At 40.7% G+C, this 13,956-nt stretch overlaps 1 protein-coding gene across 3 annotated transcripts in view; it reads left to right on the top strand.

Moving 5' to 3' along the window:
- QRICH1 (glutamine rich 1) overlaps positions 1-13,956 on the top strand; it is a 38,626-nt gene that overhangs the window by 10,542 nt on the left and 14,128 nt on the right. For all 3 annotated transcript variants that reach the window (XM_063122090.1, XM_063122088.1, XM_063122089.1), the window contains 2 exons: positions 1,943-2,275; positions 8,413-9,432. In XM_063122090.1, the coding sequence (XP_062978160.1) occupies positions 1,964-2,275; positions 8,413-9,432 (1,332 nt within the window). In that variant the 5' untranslated portion in view covers positions 1,943-1,963. The remainder of the gene's footprint in view (positions 1-1,942; positions 2,276-8,412; positions 9,433-13,956) is intronic.

Below are 13,956 nucleotides of genomic sequence, written 5' to 3'. Positions count from 1 at the left end.
CAGGATCCCATAATGGGCTGGATCCAAATTTAGAGCTGTGCAATAGTGGTGGCAGAAGCAGATTTCCACCCCAATACCCTCCACACCCCATGGCAGCCTCTCCACAACACTGAAAATGCTACACAGGGACGCTAATGAATGGGGTAGGCTGTGGTGTGTGGCATCTAAGGGAGAAGAAGATCCCCCAAAATTTGAGGTACCTCATGTGCGTGGAACTTTGCTTCCTCCTTCCCCCACCATACCACAGCCTAACCCCATTCAGCAGGGTCCTTTGATCCATTGTGTACCATTTTCAGAAGACTGAAAATGAGAAGGATGTGGAGAAGTCCACTTCTGCCAGTTCCATTGCATGTAACTATGCCTGGATCCAAAGCAATAAATCCATGGTTGAATATCTGAGCTTGTCTGTCAATAGGGTGTCAACTTCTAACTCAAATACTTCCTATAATTTTAATTTATTTATATTGCCTTCTACTGAAGGCACTGGAGCAGTGACAGTTTAAAAACAAAAACAAATCTTAGATGCAAACCAAGATACACATCGAACACATTGTAGTAGAGTGTACCATATTGATCTCAATTTAAAAGGAAGGTTAGAACTGCAAAGGCAGAAATTCAAAGATAATGTACTATTCCTTGCTGGGAAGCTTTTAAAAATATGTCACTTTTAAAATGTGGGGTGTTTTTTTAAAAAAATTCTTATCACTTTATGCGCACTCATGTATGCTAACATTAATAACTGTTAATCTCTATGTAGTTTTTATTACCTGAACGGAAATGAGAGGAGAGCCTCTATTAGGGGTGACATGTCTTAGCTAATATTTAGAAAAGGGTCAAACCTCCTGTCAGGATTTTGTTTTGTTTGGCAGAGGTCAGGCAACCCCTCAGCCTGCAGTTTACTCAATCCCTGCATTGCTGGGAATAATTCACACTAGAGAATGTCCAGCAGTTTAACTAGTGCAGATTGGTTAATTTGCCTATATTACCTTACTTTGCATAATTCTGCGAGTCATGTGAACCGCCCAGAGAGCTCCGGCTATTGGGCGGTATAGAAATGTAATAAATAAATAAATAAATAAATAAAAATAGAGCAGTGAAGTCCTACTTGTTTCTCCCAAATTAGATGCTGCCTCTTCTGCACTTTCTTTCAAGGGATACAGACTTGGTGTGTGTATGTCTGTGTATGTATATAATGGAAGCTTTCTTGTGCAAAATTCTCATAGCCATAGCTTCATGCTTTCTAATGTATGTGTAGTTGATGTTGGAGCTAATGATACAACACTCTAGAAATCAACAAAAGTCCTTGCGTTGAAGCAATGTTTCTTGCCTAGCATCTACATTTGTTCCGTTCTCTGAATTATAATTGCCCATGTAGAAGCCTGAATGTTTTTCTTTTAGAATTTAGGAATCAATGAATTAAGGGGGAAAAGGTGGTAACTCTTGGTCTTTTACATCCTTTCAATATGTTGTAGTCCTTTTATTTTTTGTGGTACTTAGCTATTATATGCTACATTACTTGCTAAGAATGTTATCTTCTTGCATGCGTTCAGAGACATTTCATTTTGTGCTTAAGCTAGCATTGTCAGTATTGTCTGGCAGGGACATGGAAACTTTTTTATACTTAGGGTTTTATACCAAGGCTAGATGGAACCCATCAGGATTCCATATATCAGATACAATCTTTTAATTGCTTGATTTGTCTTGCTTGAGCTTGACTTTACTTGGGCTTGAGTTATTGAAATACAGCTGTTTAGGGAAGCTTAGTAGCTAGCTGCATGTGTGTTATGCATGACTTTTCAATAGGTTAGCTGGTGGTAGTGAGTAGCTGCACAGGGTAACCTGAATTGTTCCCCTGAATTATAAAGACACCAGAAATATAAAGCCAGTGACCCAGAGTGTAACTGCTTCGTTAATAATGCTTGTGTGCTTTTTCTCTCCTAAGGGATCCTGAGGACCTTGCAACATGAATAATTCCTTGGAGAACACCATTTCCTTTGAAGAATACATCCGTGTGAAAGCACGAACAATCCCCCAACATAGGATGAAGGAGTTCCTGGACTCCCTTGCCTCCAAGGGCCCAGAAGCCCTACAGGAGTTTCAGCAGACAGCTGCTACCACCACCATGGTATACCAGCAAGGTGGCAACTGTATTTATACAGATAGCACAGAAGTGGCTGGATCTTTGCTTGAACTTGCTTGTCCCGTTACAACAAGTGTCCAGCAGCAAACCCAGCAAGAACAGCAAATACAGGTGCAGCAACCCCAGCAGGTTCAGGTAATCTTAAAATAATGTATTAACTATATTTGTTATATTCATACAAATCAGAATGCAGAAATTTTAACTCTGGGCAGCTTTACTACAGAAGTTGAAATATCATTCTCACATTTCCTCCTTTTGGTTTCTAAAACAAAACAGAGCAGAAATTGTGAGGAAACATGTTTTCCTCTTGACTATAAGTGAACCAATTGCTATGCATCTAATACAAATGTAAAACTTAATTGAAATCTCTTCACCCTGCTAATTCTGCTTTGTATTTTTTATATTTTATAAGGATCTGTATTATGTACTTTGTGTTCTGTTTGGCACTTAAGTGGGATACACTACATTTTTTTCTTGACTGTCTCCATAGAAGCTTATTGTACATGTAATTGCATATCTAGAAATGTGTTCATAGATCCCAAGGAAAAGCAGCATACAACTTTAAAGTCAGGTTGTGTGGTTTGCAAACTCATTGATCTTATAAGGTGAACATGATGATTAAATAAATCCTTAAAGGAACAACCCTTTGGCCCCTAGACATTGTCCAGAAAGCCATAAGATCTTTGGTTTTTGGGAACCAAGGTCGGAACCAGGGCTTTGGCCTCAAGAGCCCAAAAACCGCTCTCCACGCTCCCTTGGAGCAACTGTTGCGGGTTCAAGCTGAGCCAGTGCTCAGAAACAGAGAAGACAAAAAGGTGGTGGTCCTTTTTGGGAGGAGAGTGCAGAAGCTGCTTTACACAGCTTCCTGTCGGGTCTCCAGGCCCCTTCTCCTTCCCTCCCCCTCCCTGAAGTTGCATCTAGATGGGCTAAATCACCCTAGGCAAAAACGCAGGGCGGCCAGTACATGGAAGAGAGGTTCCCCTCTGTGCTCCAGTCACCTGCATATAATCAACAGCCTCCAATTTTGGAGGCTGGTGACTATCTGGATAGGACTGTGCCCTGAGAGCAGTATAATATGAAAAGCACGGAAATAAGCCATACAGCTTTTTAAAAAGCCCTGTTTTTGTAATGCCAATATTTCACAGAAATAAGCCATATACTTTTTTTTAAAGCCCTGTTTTTAATGTCACTATTTCAAACATTGCATCTCTATGTTCAGAGGCATGCTGTCCCTGAATTTTCAAGTTTATTTTTCTGCAGATGTGACAGTGCATTCACACACAACTTCTTGACTGCTTTTAGTGCTTTATTTAGACCAGGCATAGGGAACTTTTGGTTCCCCATCCATGATTTGGACCAGTAATACCCATCATTCTGGTGAGTACATACACATAGTGGTAAACAAATGGTTCGCTGTAATGTCTGGAATATGTGATTATTAGTGTTCTTGTGTGTGTGTCACCTCACACCTACTGACAGAACAGACCACTATAAGGAATGGGAAAGGTCATGTGAACTTGAATCTAGGGAGTCCTTGGCTTTCCTGTGCACGCATAATAAATGGATTCTAAGCATGTTTTTAGTACATGTTTCATTGCTGTTGTGCCTAATGTCTGTTCATCAAGGTGTTTTTTTATAAAAAAAATTCTGATAGGTTTAATCACAGATGGCTTGGAATCTTTCTTAGTTCTAGATATACTAATTAAGAGCTAATAGTAGTACAGTGAGTCATTTAAAACATAGCTACAGACAGAAGAGATCAAAACTGCATACTAGATCCTGTCTGTATCAAATTTACCTTGCTGTATCTCATTGATGATAAACTGTATTGGCTGGTAGGCTAGTCCCATACTGAGCATTTAGTTGATGGGGCACACCCACTACTGCTCTAGTAGTGAACATAATCTACAGGGCTACTCAGTTAAAGTTGTTGAGATGAGGCTTATGGCGCTGTTCCTGTTGACAATAGAAGGAACCATGGGATCAGTGCATATTTTTCTAGGTTAGTATGCATTAGGTTGGGAAGAGAAGGAATTATGTGGTTGTGTGGTTGCTCAAAAGCGTCTCCTAATCTTTCATTTTCATCTGGAAGGAATATCTACAGGGTTGTCCAGCAATTGTGTGTACAATTTCCCTGTTTTCTTCTTTCCCCTTTTAACTCTTAATGAGCTCAGCTGGCAGAAGAGGAAATCTGTCAGGAGCCTCACAAGTGCTGGTAATGAGACTCCTTGGGGTCAACTGGCAGACTTTACAGGCTAAATTCTCCCTATGGCCTTCTGGTTTGCAGCTCTGAATCCTGCCATATCTGGAATTTGGGGTTACATCCATAGTTCTGAGTAACTTCTATCCTAGTAGAGGGAACTAAGTATTTATACTGATTTTTCCTCCTGCAATATACTGATACTTATTTTTCCTCCTGCAATTGAAAATTTCTTTTCCAGCCATGAATAGCTTAATCTAACTTTGATTTACCAATTGACTTGATTTTACTACTTGGAAACAAATACATGTTTTGTGACCATTTTTATTTTTCTTGAAGTATAGTTAATGGTAACAGAGGACTACCAGGAAAAGATGGTCTTGCACTTCAGAGCTCTGTGTAGAATTGCTGAGATGCCATTTGCACTTCTTGGATGTTGCATATGTCAGTAGGACCAGCTAGCCTAGTGCTGTATTTCTCTCTCTTGTGAATTTGATTTAAAAATGAATGGCTCTTCTTTGGTGCTTAAACAATTAGGGTAGTGCTTTCATTTACCCTGCTTCAAAGGGCTTTATTTACATTGGGGGAAAAGAACCTGTCCAGCAAACCTAGGTGCCCTTGACATTTATTTAAATGCAACAATACCTGGACATAAACACATAATGTAAACCTGCTTTGAGGATTTTGATGCCAAGTATTCTGTCTTGTCTGAATCCTACTTTCATTTCTAACTATTCATTTGAAATAGTGAGCTTAGTATATAAGTCTCCTGGTACTAATACATATATTTAATCTATTTTTTCCCCTTAAACTCTTTTTGATAGGTGCAGAATAAATAAGATCTATTTAATAGATCAAGTCTGAAGGTGTGAATAACACTCTTAATTGTACAAATGGTTGCAGCAAGCCTTTTATAACTTGAAGATATTTCAGAGGTTGCTGTTTAGTCCTCTGCAGTTTGTTAAATTTAGTTAAACAAAAGAATACAGCATATTTAAAAACAACAGCACAAGTTCTAATGCAGTACGAAGTAGAAAGCACTGGGGCTTCATTGCAAGGAACATATCAAATATATTGGCTATTCATTGTATATGTTGACTTTGCATTATTTGGCTGCATATAACTTGCATATCCACTTCATAAATACAACACATGCTAAACTGCAATTGTAGAATATATTAAACTAATTGTATACATTCTATAATGTTCTTATTCTGCCTTCAAATATGAAAGAAAAAATAATTCAACTCCAAGTGTGTGGCAATCTGCATTTCTGTGCACAGATTGCTGCCGTCACCATGTATGCTACAGGCTTCTATAAGGATGTGCATTTGGAAAATGAAAACCCTTCCCACTCAGTCCAGACCAGAGAGTGATCGGTGCTGTTCGGTTCAGAGAGGGATTGCATGTCTGTGACTATGAATTAAGACTGCTTTTCAAGTATTTTCTGAAATGCTTTTCGGAAGCTTTTTTGGCCATCAGGGCCCAACTAGACTTGATCAGGAAGATGTTCCATGAGTGCACCCTCAGGGCCGGATTAAGACATGCTGAGACTGTAAGCAATGCCAAGATTCAGAGGCCCCATACCATAAAAACAAAGAGGAAAAGTGTATTATATTATAATAGAAAAGGTAATGAAGGGCTACCACTCAGTGTTAAGGGGTGCTTGTAGTGTTCACTAGCCTTCTCTGAAGATATGTATAAAAGCGCTAATAAAGTAAGTTGATTTAAAACTGGCTCTAGTCTGTGCCTATTGCATCCAATACTAAATGCTGTGTTGCCACACTTTCTGTATATAAGGCAACTCTGCTGTAAGTCACACCAGACTTTCCAATATATTTAAGCCAAAAGATTTCAATTATTAATACATCTTAGTTATCTCCAATACATTTAGAGCCCCCTCATAATATGACACCGTAAGCCATGGCTTATTTGGCTTGTTCCGGCACTGTGTGTCCTGCATCACATTGGCACTTAAACTTTTCTCTGGGTAAAAACTAGAAACTTCAATTTTATTTTAAAAATGAAAACTGTCAAGATTCTTAAAAGTATCAGTTAGTCAGCTGAACTGTTTCTTGAGGGCATGGGTGTTGACAATAAACCGTAGTGGAACTGAGGAATAAAAATGTTATAAGCTGGAGATGTAATTTTGATCCAAGGACAGTCATGTGTTGTGTTTTATCAGAACGTTGTTCTTTTAAAACGGTAACTTTAATAATGGTGTTTTCATTCTTTTATTCTTTTTGTGTGTTCACAGTTCTGAAATCTTTTGGCTGGGGAGTGGTATATAAATATTATAAATTAATAAATAATGGGGATTAGAACAAACTACCTTTCCTTTTCATCCCTGAAGGTACTAAACTCATCCTTCAGGTACAAGTAAAGCTTTGCTAGTCAGTCACTTAAAAGGAAATTTTCACACATGAGTACTGAATTCTCTGTATTTCACCTACAGTTATAGTTAAGTTTTCCCCTCCTTTACTGCAGTGTAGGATTGTTGAAAACTTTGGTATTTGCTGGTAGTCCTGTATTTGGCAACTGGAACTTGCTTCAGAAGAAACCAGTTTCACTACTTTCTCCAGCTGCACTTGCAGTAAGATATATGCAGCTGCCAGCAGTTTGCACAGGAAGCCTATGCCACAATGCCTAGGCAATCAAACAATATAAAGCCTTGTCTTGAGGAGCAATAAGAAGGCATCCCTTTTAATTTGCATTAAACTAACAGAGGAAGCTGTCTAATTTTTAAATACAAGACAGGTAATTGGTACTGAAGAAAATAAAGCACAGAGGAAATTTTTTATTTGTTTGCCTTAGAAGGCTCCCAGAAAACTTTCTTGCTATCGAGGATGCATTGTTTCTCATTGCTTGGTTTCTCAAATGTGATGGCTTGCCTCTGAAGTTATGCAGTCCAGAAAAAAGCATTGTTTCAGGTGACATGGAAGTTCTATCTATGTTCTATGCTGGCTCATTCATAGGTGCAAGTTTACCTGATGCTGCAGTCAAGTGATGAGAATGTGTGTGTGTGAAACACACCTACAGTGTCGTTTCACTGCCACTGCTTCCACCTTCACACACACACCTTGCCTCTTATACTTGAGAGTATCATTAGAACAATTGGCGGCCTCTTGTCCTGTCTGTTTCCTTCTGTTCTGCCTTAAGTGTTTTTTTTATCAGGACTCCAGCTATTTCTTATTGGGAGTTTCTTGAGGCATACTTGCCCATATTGATTCAGCAAACACTTTCTTCCAGGAAAACACAATGCCTCTATAGATGTGTTCTCTCTGTTTTCTTGTAGTTCTGCTGTTCAGCAGAAGCATTTAAGAGGTTCTAATATAATTTGACAAACACACAAACTTAAGAATATCTCGTGATGTATCCCTAAACAGGAGTACTCCTGTTCAGAGCTCCAGCTAGCATGGAATGGAAGATCTGAACAGTCAGGGTCTTTGTAGGGGTGTGGGGTTAGAAAAAAAATGTCCTCTTTCCTTTCACATCATTCTAAAACTATGCTCTGCTGTTCTATATAGCACTAAATGTCTGGCTGTCAGCTTCAAACCTGAATGTTTTGTGTGTGGTGCGAGGAGGCATTCTAGAGAGTGGGGAAAAAATGACACCCCACCCCTGCCCCTGAAACTTTCTGAAATAGTAAAGAGAAGTTTAATTCTTCAACCTTAGGGTGCTTATTCTCCTGAACGTAATTTCTGCTACCACCAACCTCTTTTCTAGGATGCTGTTGGCTGTTTGGAGTATGAGTATCATTCCCTCCCCCACTCCCCCAATGCTCAGCTATCTTCAGTATTCTGTGGCTCCTTGAAGGCCGTTGAGCATGCTCCAACCTCGTTGCAAGATTCTGGTTTAGGGTTGTTTTTATTTTTAAGGTAAACTAATGTTTTTTTATGTACACCTGGAGGATTCTCTGAGTGTGCAGAAACTTTTAACCTTTACGTGGGTGGCCTCATTTTGCTGCCCAGCTGATAGGAAGCATGATTATATAGTGAACTCCTTGGCCTAATCATAGAATCACAGAGTTTTAAAAGTTAGTGCTAACTATTGAATCCTTGTGTTTTTGCAGGTGCAAGTTCAGGTTCAGCAATCCCCTCAGCAAGTCTCCACCCAGCAGCTCTCCCCACAGCTTACTGTGCACCAAGCCACAGAGCAGCCAATACAGGTCCAAGTGCAGATCCAAGGCCAGGCACAACAGCAGGCCTCCCAGACAATACAGGGTCAAGCGCTTCAGAGTCCCAGCCCTTCTCAGTTGCAGGCGGCTCAGATCCAAGTGCAACATGTGCAGACTGCTCAGCAAATCCAGGGTGCAGAAATACAGGAGGAGCACATACAGCACCAGCAGATCCAGGCACAGCTTGTGGCAGGACAGGCTATTGCTGGAGGCCAACAGATCCAGATCCAGACAGTTGGGGCACTATCCCCTCCTCCATCTCAGCAGGGCTCACCACGGGAAGGCGAGCGAAGGATCAGCACCGCCAGCGTCCTCCAGCCAGTAAAGAAGCGCAAAGTGGATATGCCTATTACTGTGTCGTATGCTATTTCGGGGCAGCCGGTTGCCACAGTTCTGGCCATCCCCCAGGGCCAGCAGCAGAGTTATGTATCCTTAAGGCCGGACTTGTTAACAGTGGATAGTGCCCACCTGTACAGTGCCACTGGGACCATAACCAGCCCTACTGGGGAGACTTGGACCATCCCTGTTTACTCTGCACAACCACGTGGTGACCTACAGCAGCAAAACATAACCCATATTGCCATCCCCCAGGAGGCCTACAATGCCGTCCATGTCAGTGGCTCCCCAACGACTCTGGCCACCGTCAAGCTGGAAGATGACAAGGATAAGATGGTGGGAGGTGCATCAGTAGTGAAAAACTCTCATGAGGAAGTGGTGCAAACTCTTGCCAACTCCCTTTTTCCAGCACAGTTTATGAATGGCAATATCCACATTCCAGTGGCAGTGCAAGCAGTGGCAGGGACCTACCAGAATACAGCCCAGACGGTTCATATATGGGACCCTCAGCAGCAGCAGTCCACACCGCAAGAGCAGGGGCAGCAGCAGCAACAGCAGCAGCTGCAAGTTACTTGCTCTGTAAGTAAACTACCTTCGTGAGCAAAGTGTCTGCACTGTTGAGTGTTCTGAATGGAATGATTGCGATCTCTGTGAAAGAGGTACTGTAAAGTCAAGGGCAAGGCTGCCTGCTTATTGTGTCAAAAGCACCTAAATTCTCTGCTCAGAAGAATATGTAAATTATTTTTCTATAAAGTTCCAGGCTTGCATACAATATTCTGTACTGAATACCTGTATGTTCTTGCAGAATGTAGTGTCTTTGTATGAAGAAGTGGCCATATGATGAAGGTGTTGAAGGCAGGTTGCTACACAAGGCACAGATGTTCTGTTCTTTTCTGTAATAGAGCATTCTGCAGAAACTGCACATTTTGATATATTTTGTGTGTGTGTTTATATACACGTGCACACACACACATATACTTTGATGACTAGGCTGTCTGTTTCATTGCACCTGAGGTTTTTAATCATCCAGACAGTTCAATCTAACTCTGCATGATTGCATAAGGAAAATAGTCCTTCACAGGCCGATCCTTTCAGAACAATAGAACTGATATAAATTACTTATTTTTCACTTATTCACAACTTTGAAACTGAAGACTGGGTTTTTCTCTTGAGATGGCAGGAAGGTTGGAGTAGGTAGTGATACTGTAGTAGGAGGCAGAAGGACAATGTTTTATTTATTATTTATTTATTAATTACATTTCTATACCACCCAATAGCCGAAGCTCTCTGGGCGGTTCACAAAAATTAAAAACATTCAAAGTATAAAACAACAGTATAAAACCATAATATAAAATACAATGTTGTACTCCCTTCCTGCCCTGAACCCAAGTGCTTCATAATAATACCAGTGTACATAGGGAAAGCAATCTTAAGAGAGTCATATTAAATATTTTGTCAGGCTAATGGCCTCCACCAATGACATTTATTAGATCAAGAGTGTTGCTAGACAAATTCAAATCAATTGTTTGGAAAATAGCAATTCCCTAGAATCATAGACCAATGCTTAGGAAGAACTCTATCTGATACCTATCTCATGGATTGAACAGGGGGCAATATACAAAACCTGCCCTTCTTGGAGCTGTAATCCTTGTCTCATATATGTTAGATATATAAATCTGAAGGGTATTGGTACTTTGGCTAGATTGGAAGCATCAGATTCTCAGTAAATAACATCATGTGGAAGCACCAGACATTGTTGAACACGGACCTTGAAAATGTGTTGCATCCCATATATGGAATGCCATGAAGCTGTCCACTACTGAATGTTATTCAATTGTCCATCCTTCCTTGTGGGATTAGTTTTGTGTCAAAAATGGGTGTGGTATGATGGCTCTTGTTAACTGAGCTGGCAGAAATATCTAGCAATGAGTTGCTGTTTGGACTGTTAATAGGAGTCATTATGACTGGTCACATTTCTTTTTTTAAAAAATACATCTATTAAATAAGGTCTAGAATTGTTTTGTCCCAAACTTTTAAGCACTTTTTTAAAGCGTTGGCACTCTCTATTTTTGTTCAATTTGGCATTGTGGCATTTTTTTTTGTGCTAGATTGTCTGACATACCTTGCATCCTGGCTTGGAGCCTTGACAGTGTTGGTTTCCCAGAGCTACTGTAATGCCAACCCATGGGTTTGTAGGAGAGTTTTGATGTTGTCTTAAAAGCATGCAGAATTTTACGTATTTCTTTTCTAGATTTATTGAAGCCCATGCTTATTGGCTTTACTGCTACCATCTAGTCTCTTGCACCTCTCTGGCCTTGAGCAGTGCTATTTCCTGAATGCCATCTGCCCTCTCTGCAACCACTTTCATTTTAATTGTTTTCACGTTAGAGAATTATTATTTATTTGATTTGAACCTCTCCTTTCTACTAAGAAAATGGCACTTGAGGCAGCTGGTGTACAACAGAATTGACTGTACAAGAGTAACTTTATTAAAACTCATCATTACCATTCTTCCGTTGATCACAACGTTTCTTGGTAAATTATCCGCTAAATATTCAGTAAATTGGCAAATAAAACAGAATAGCTCCACAGGCTAACAGAGGAATAACCAAGAAGAAGAAAAAAGCAGAGAGAATAAAATGACAAGGTGAAAGATGCAGCAGAATTTAAAACAGCTCTAACAGTTCTTAGAGGTGTGGATGTATCTTGGTAGAGAGATTACTCTGATTCACAGCTATTAGATTTGAGGCTCTGGGATAATTTTTCTTTTTTAAAAAAGCTTAAAGCAGGAAATCTAGATGGCCGAAGCTCTCTGGCGGTTCACAAAAATTAAAACTATTCAAAGTATAAAACAAACAGTATAAAAGCATGATATAAAATACAATATAAAAGCACAACCAGGATAAAATCAGCAGCGGTGCAGAAATACAAATTTAAAATACAAATTTTAAACAGCCAAATTAAAATTAAATTTATAGACTGTTAAAATGCTGAGAGAATAAAAAGGTTTTCATCTGGCGTCTGAAAGAATATAGTGCAGGTGCCAGGCGAACCTCCTTAGGGAGCTCATTCCACAGCTGGAGTGCCACAGCAGAGAAGGCCCTCCTCCTGGTAGCCACCTGCCTCACTTCCTTTGGCAGGGGCTCATGGAGAAGGACCTCTGAGGATGACCTCAAGGTCCAGGCAGGTACATATGGGAAGAGGCGTTCCTTCAGATAGCCTGGCCCAAAGCTGTTTAGGGCTTTAAATGTTAATACCAGCACTTTGAATCGGGCCCAGACCTGGACTGGCAGCCAATGAACCTGGAAAAGGACTGGCATGATGTGGTCTCCGTGGCCAGCCCGTTAGTTAAATGTGCTGCCCGGTTTTGTACCAGTTGAAGTTTTCAGGCATTGCAGTAATCCAAACGAGAGGTTATGGGAGTATGGATAACTGTAGCTAGGCTATCTCCATCCAGATAAGGGCGCAGTTGATATATCAGCCTAAACTGATAAAACTCTTTGTCACTGAGTTCACCTGTGCCTCAAGTGACAGTTCTGGATCCAAGAGCACCCCAAACTATGAACCTGATCCTTTAGGGGGAGTGCAACCCCGTCCAGATCTGGGTAAACATCACCTAGCTGGACAGGTGAACCACCCACTAACAGTGCCTCTGTCTTGTCTGGATTGAGTCTCAGTTTATTGGCCCTCATCCAGTCCATTACCATGCTCAGGCACTGATTCAGAACAGCCACTGCCTCACCTGGGTTTGATGAAAAAGAGAGGTAGAGCTGGGTGTCAACTGCATATCTCCGGATATAACCTCTCCCAGCGGTTTCATGGAAATGTTAAACAGCATAGGGAATAAAATAGAGCCCTATGGAACCCCATGGCCTAAATGCTATGGCACAGAGCAATAAACCCCCACCATCACCTTCTGGAATTGGCCATCCAAGTAGGAGCGGAACCACTGCAACACAGTGCCTCCAACTCCCACCCAGATAACCTATCCAGAAGGATACCATGGTCGATGGTATTGAAAGCTGCTGAGAGGTCCAAGAGCAACAACAGGTCGCACTCCCCCTGTCCCTCTCACAGCTAAGGTCATCCCGCAGGGCAACCAAGGTAGTTTCCGTTCCAAAACCAGGCCTGAAGCCCGATTGAAATGGATCTAGATAATCTGTTTCATTCAAGAGTGCCTGGAGTTGTCCTGCAACCAGCCGCTTACACCTTGCCCAGGAAGTTACCCAACATATATGCTTCCATTTAATATATGGAATAAATAGTGGGAACTGGATCTCCCAGTCTGTGCTACTGTTATAGGGCTTTTATCCCTAACTGGAACAGCTGGCAGTAGTGATCCCCATTGTTTCATCAAAATAATTTAATCATCATTAAAATACCTTTTATTAGATTAGGCAGCTCATTATGAACACTTGGATTTAATAAAATCAGTTCTCCTGGAAATTGTAATTCAGTCTGCTAGTGGTGATATCAAGATGTCTACTTGCAAACTATTGCTTACACACAGGATTTCTCAACTGTTGATTGAGCAGAAAATCTACTGAGTATTTTCCTCTGGGCTTTGTACATTAATAGTAATACAAAATTTGTATATAAAGCTCAAGTAATAGAAGAAGCCCCACAGCCTTTTCAGAACCTAGGATACATAAAAGTACTTAACCACTTCTGATAGGGCAAAATGGCAACATGTCATTTGGTTTGCGGGATTGAAACTGATTTCTTTGCACAATTTTGAAATATTACTAGCCTTAAATATTGATGAGGTAGTAGCAGGAAGGTAGCCAACACTCTCTTCTGCTAGAAAAAGTAAAATACTTTGGGGAACCTATCTGTCTATAGAGGTGATGACCTTTACCTATGGTACCTGGTATCTTCAAGGTAGTAACTTGAAAAGTATACCTCATCCCCTTCTGGCCTGATATTAAATGCAGAGCCCCTTCAATTTAAGCACTAGGTTCCTGTGCAGTGGAAGCAGAATTTTTCTGTAGCGCTGTTTCTGTTGTGTTAATAGCAGCTGCTAGTGGCTACTGTGAACCATTAATGCGGTTGCCGGACTTCAGTGGACTTGCTTTTGAATTCTCTTGCTGCAACTTCTAGCAG

The sequence above is a fragment of the Elgaria multicarinata genome, chromosome 3 (genome assembly GCF_023053635.1).
Source record: "Elgaria multicarinata webbii isolate HBS135686 ecotype San Diego chromosome 3, rElgMul1.1.pri, whole genome shotgun sequence".
Taxonomy (NCBI): Eukaryota; Metazoa; Chordata; class Lepidosauria; order Squamata; family Anguidae; genus Elgaria; species Elgaria multicarinata.
The sequence above is the reverse complement of the archived record's forward strand: the minus strand, read 5'-3'. Positions and strand labels throughout refer to the sequence as shown.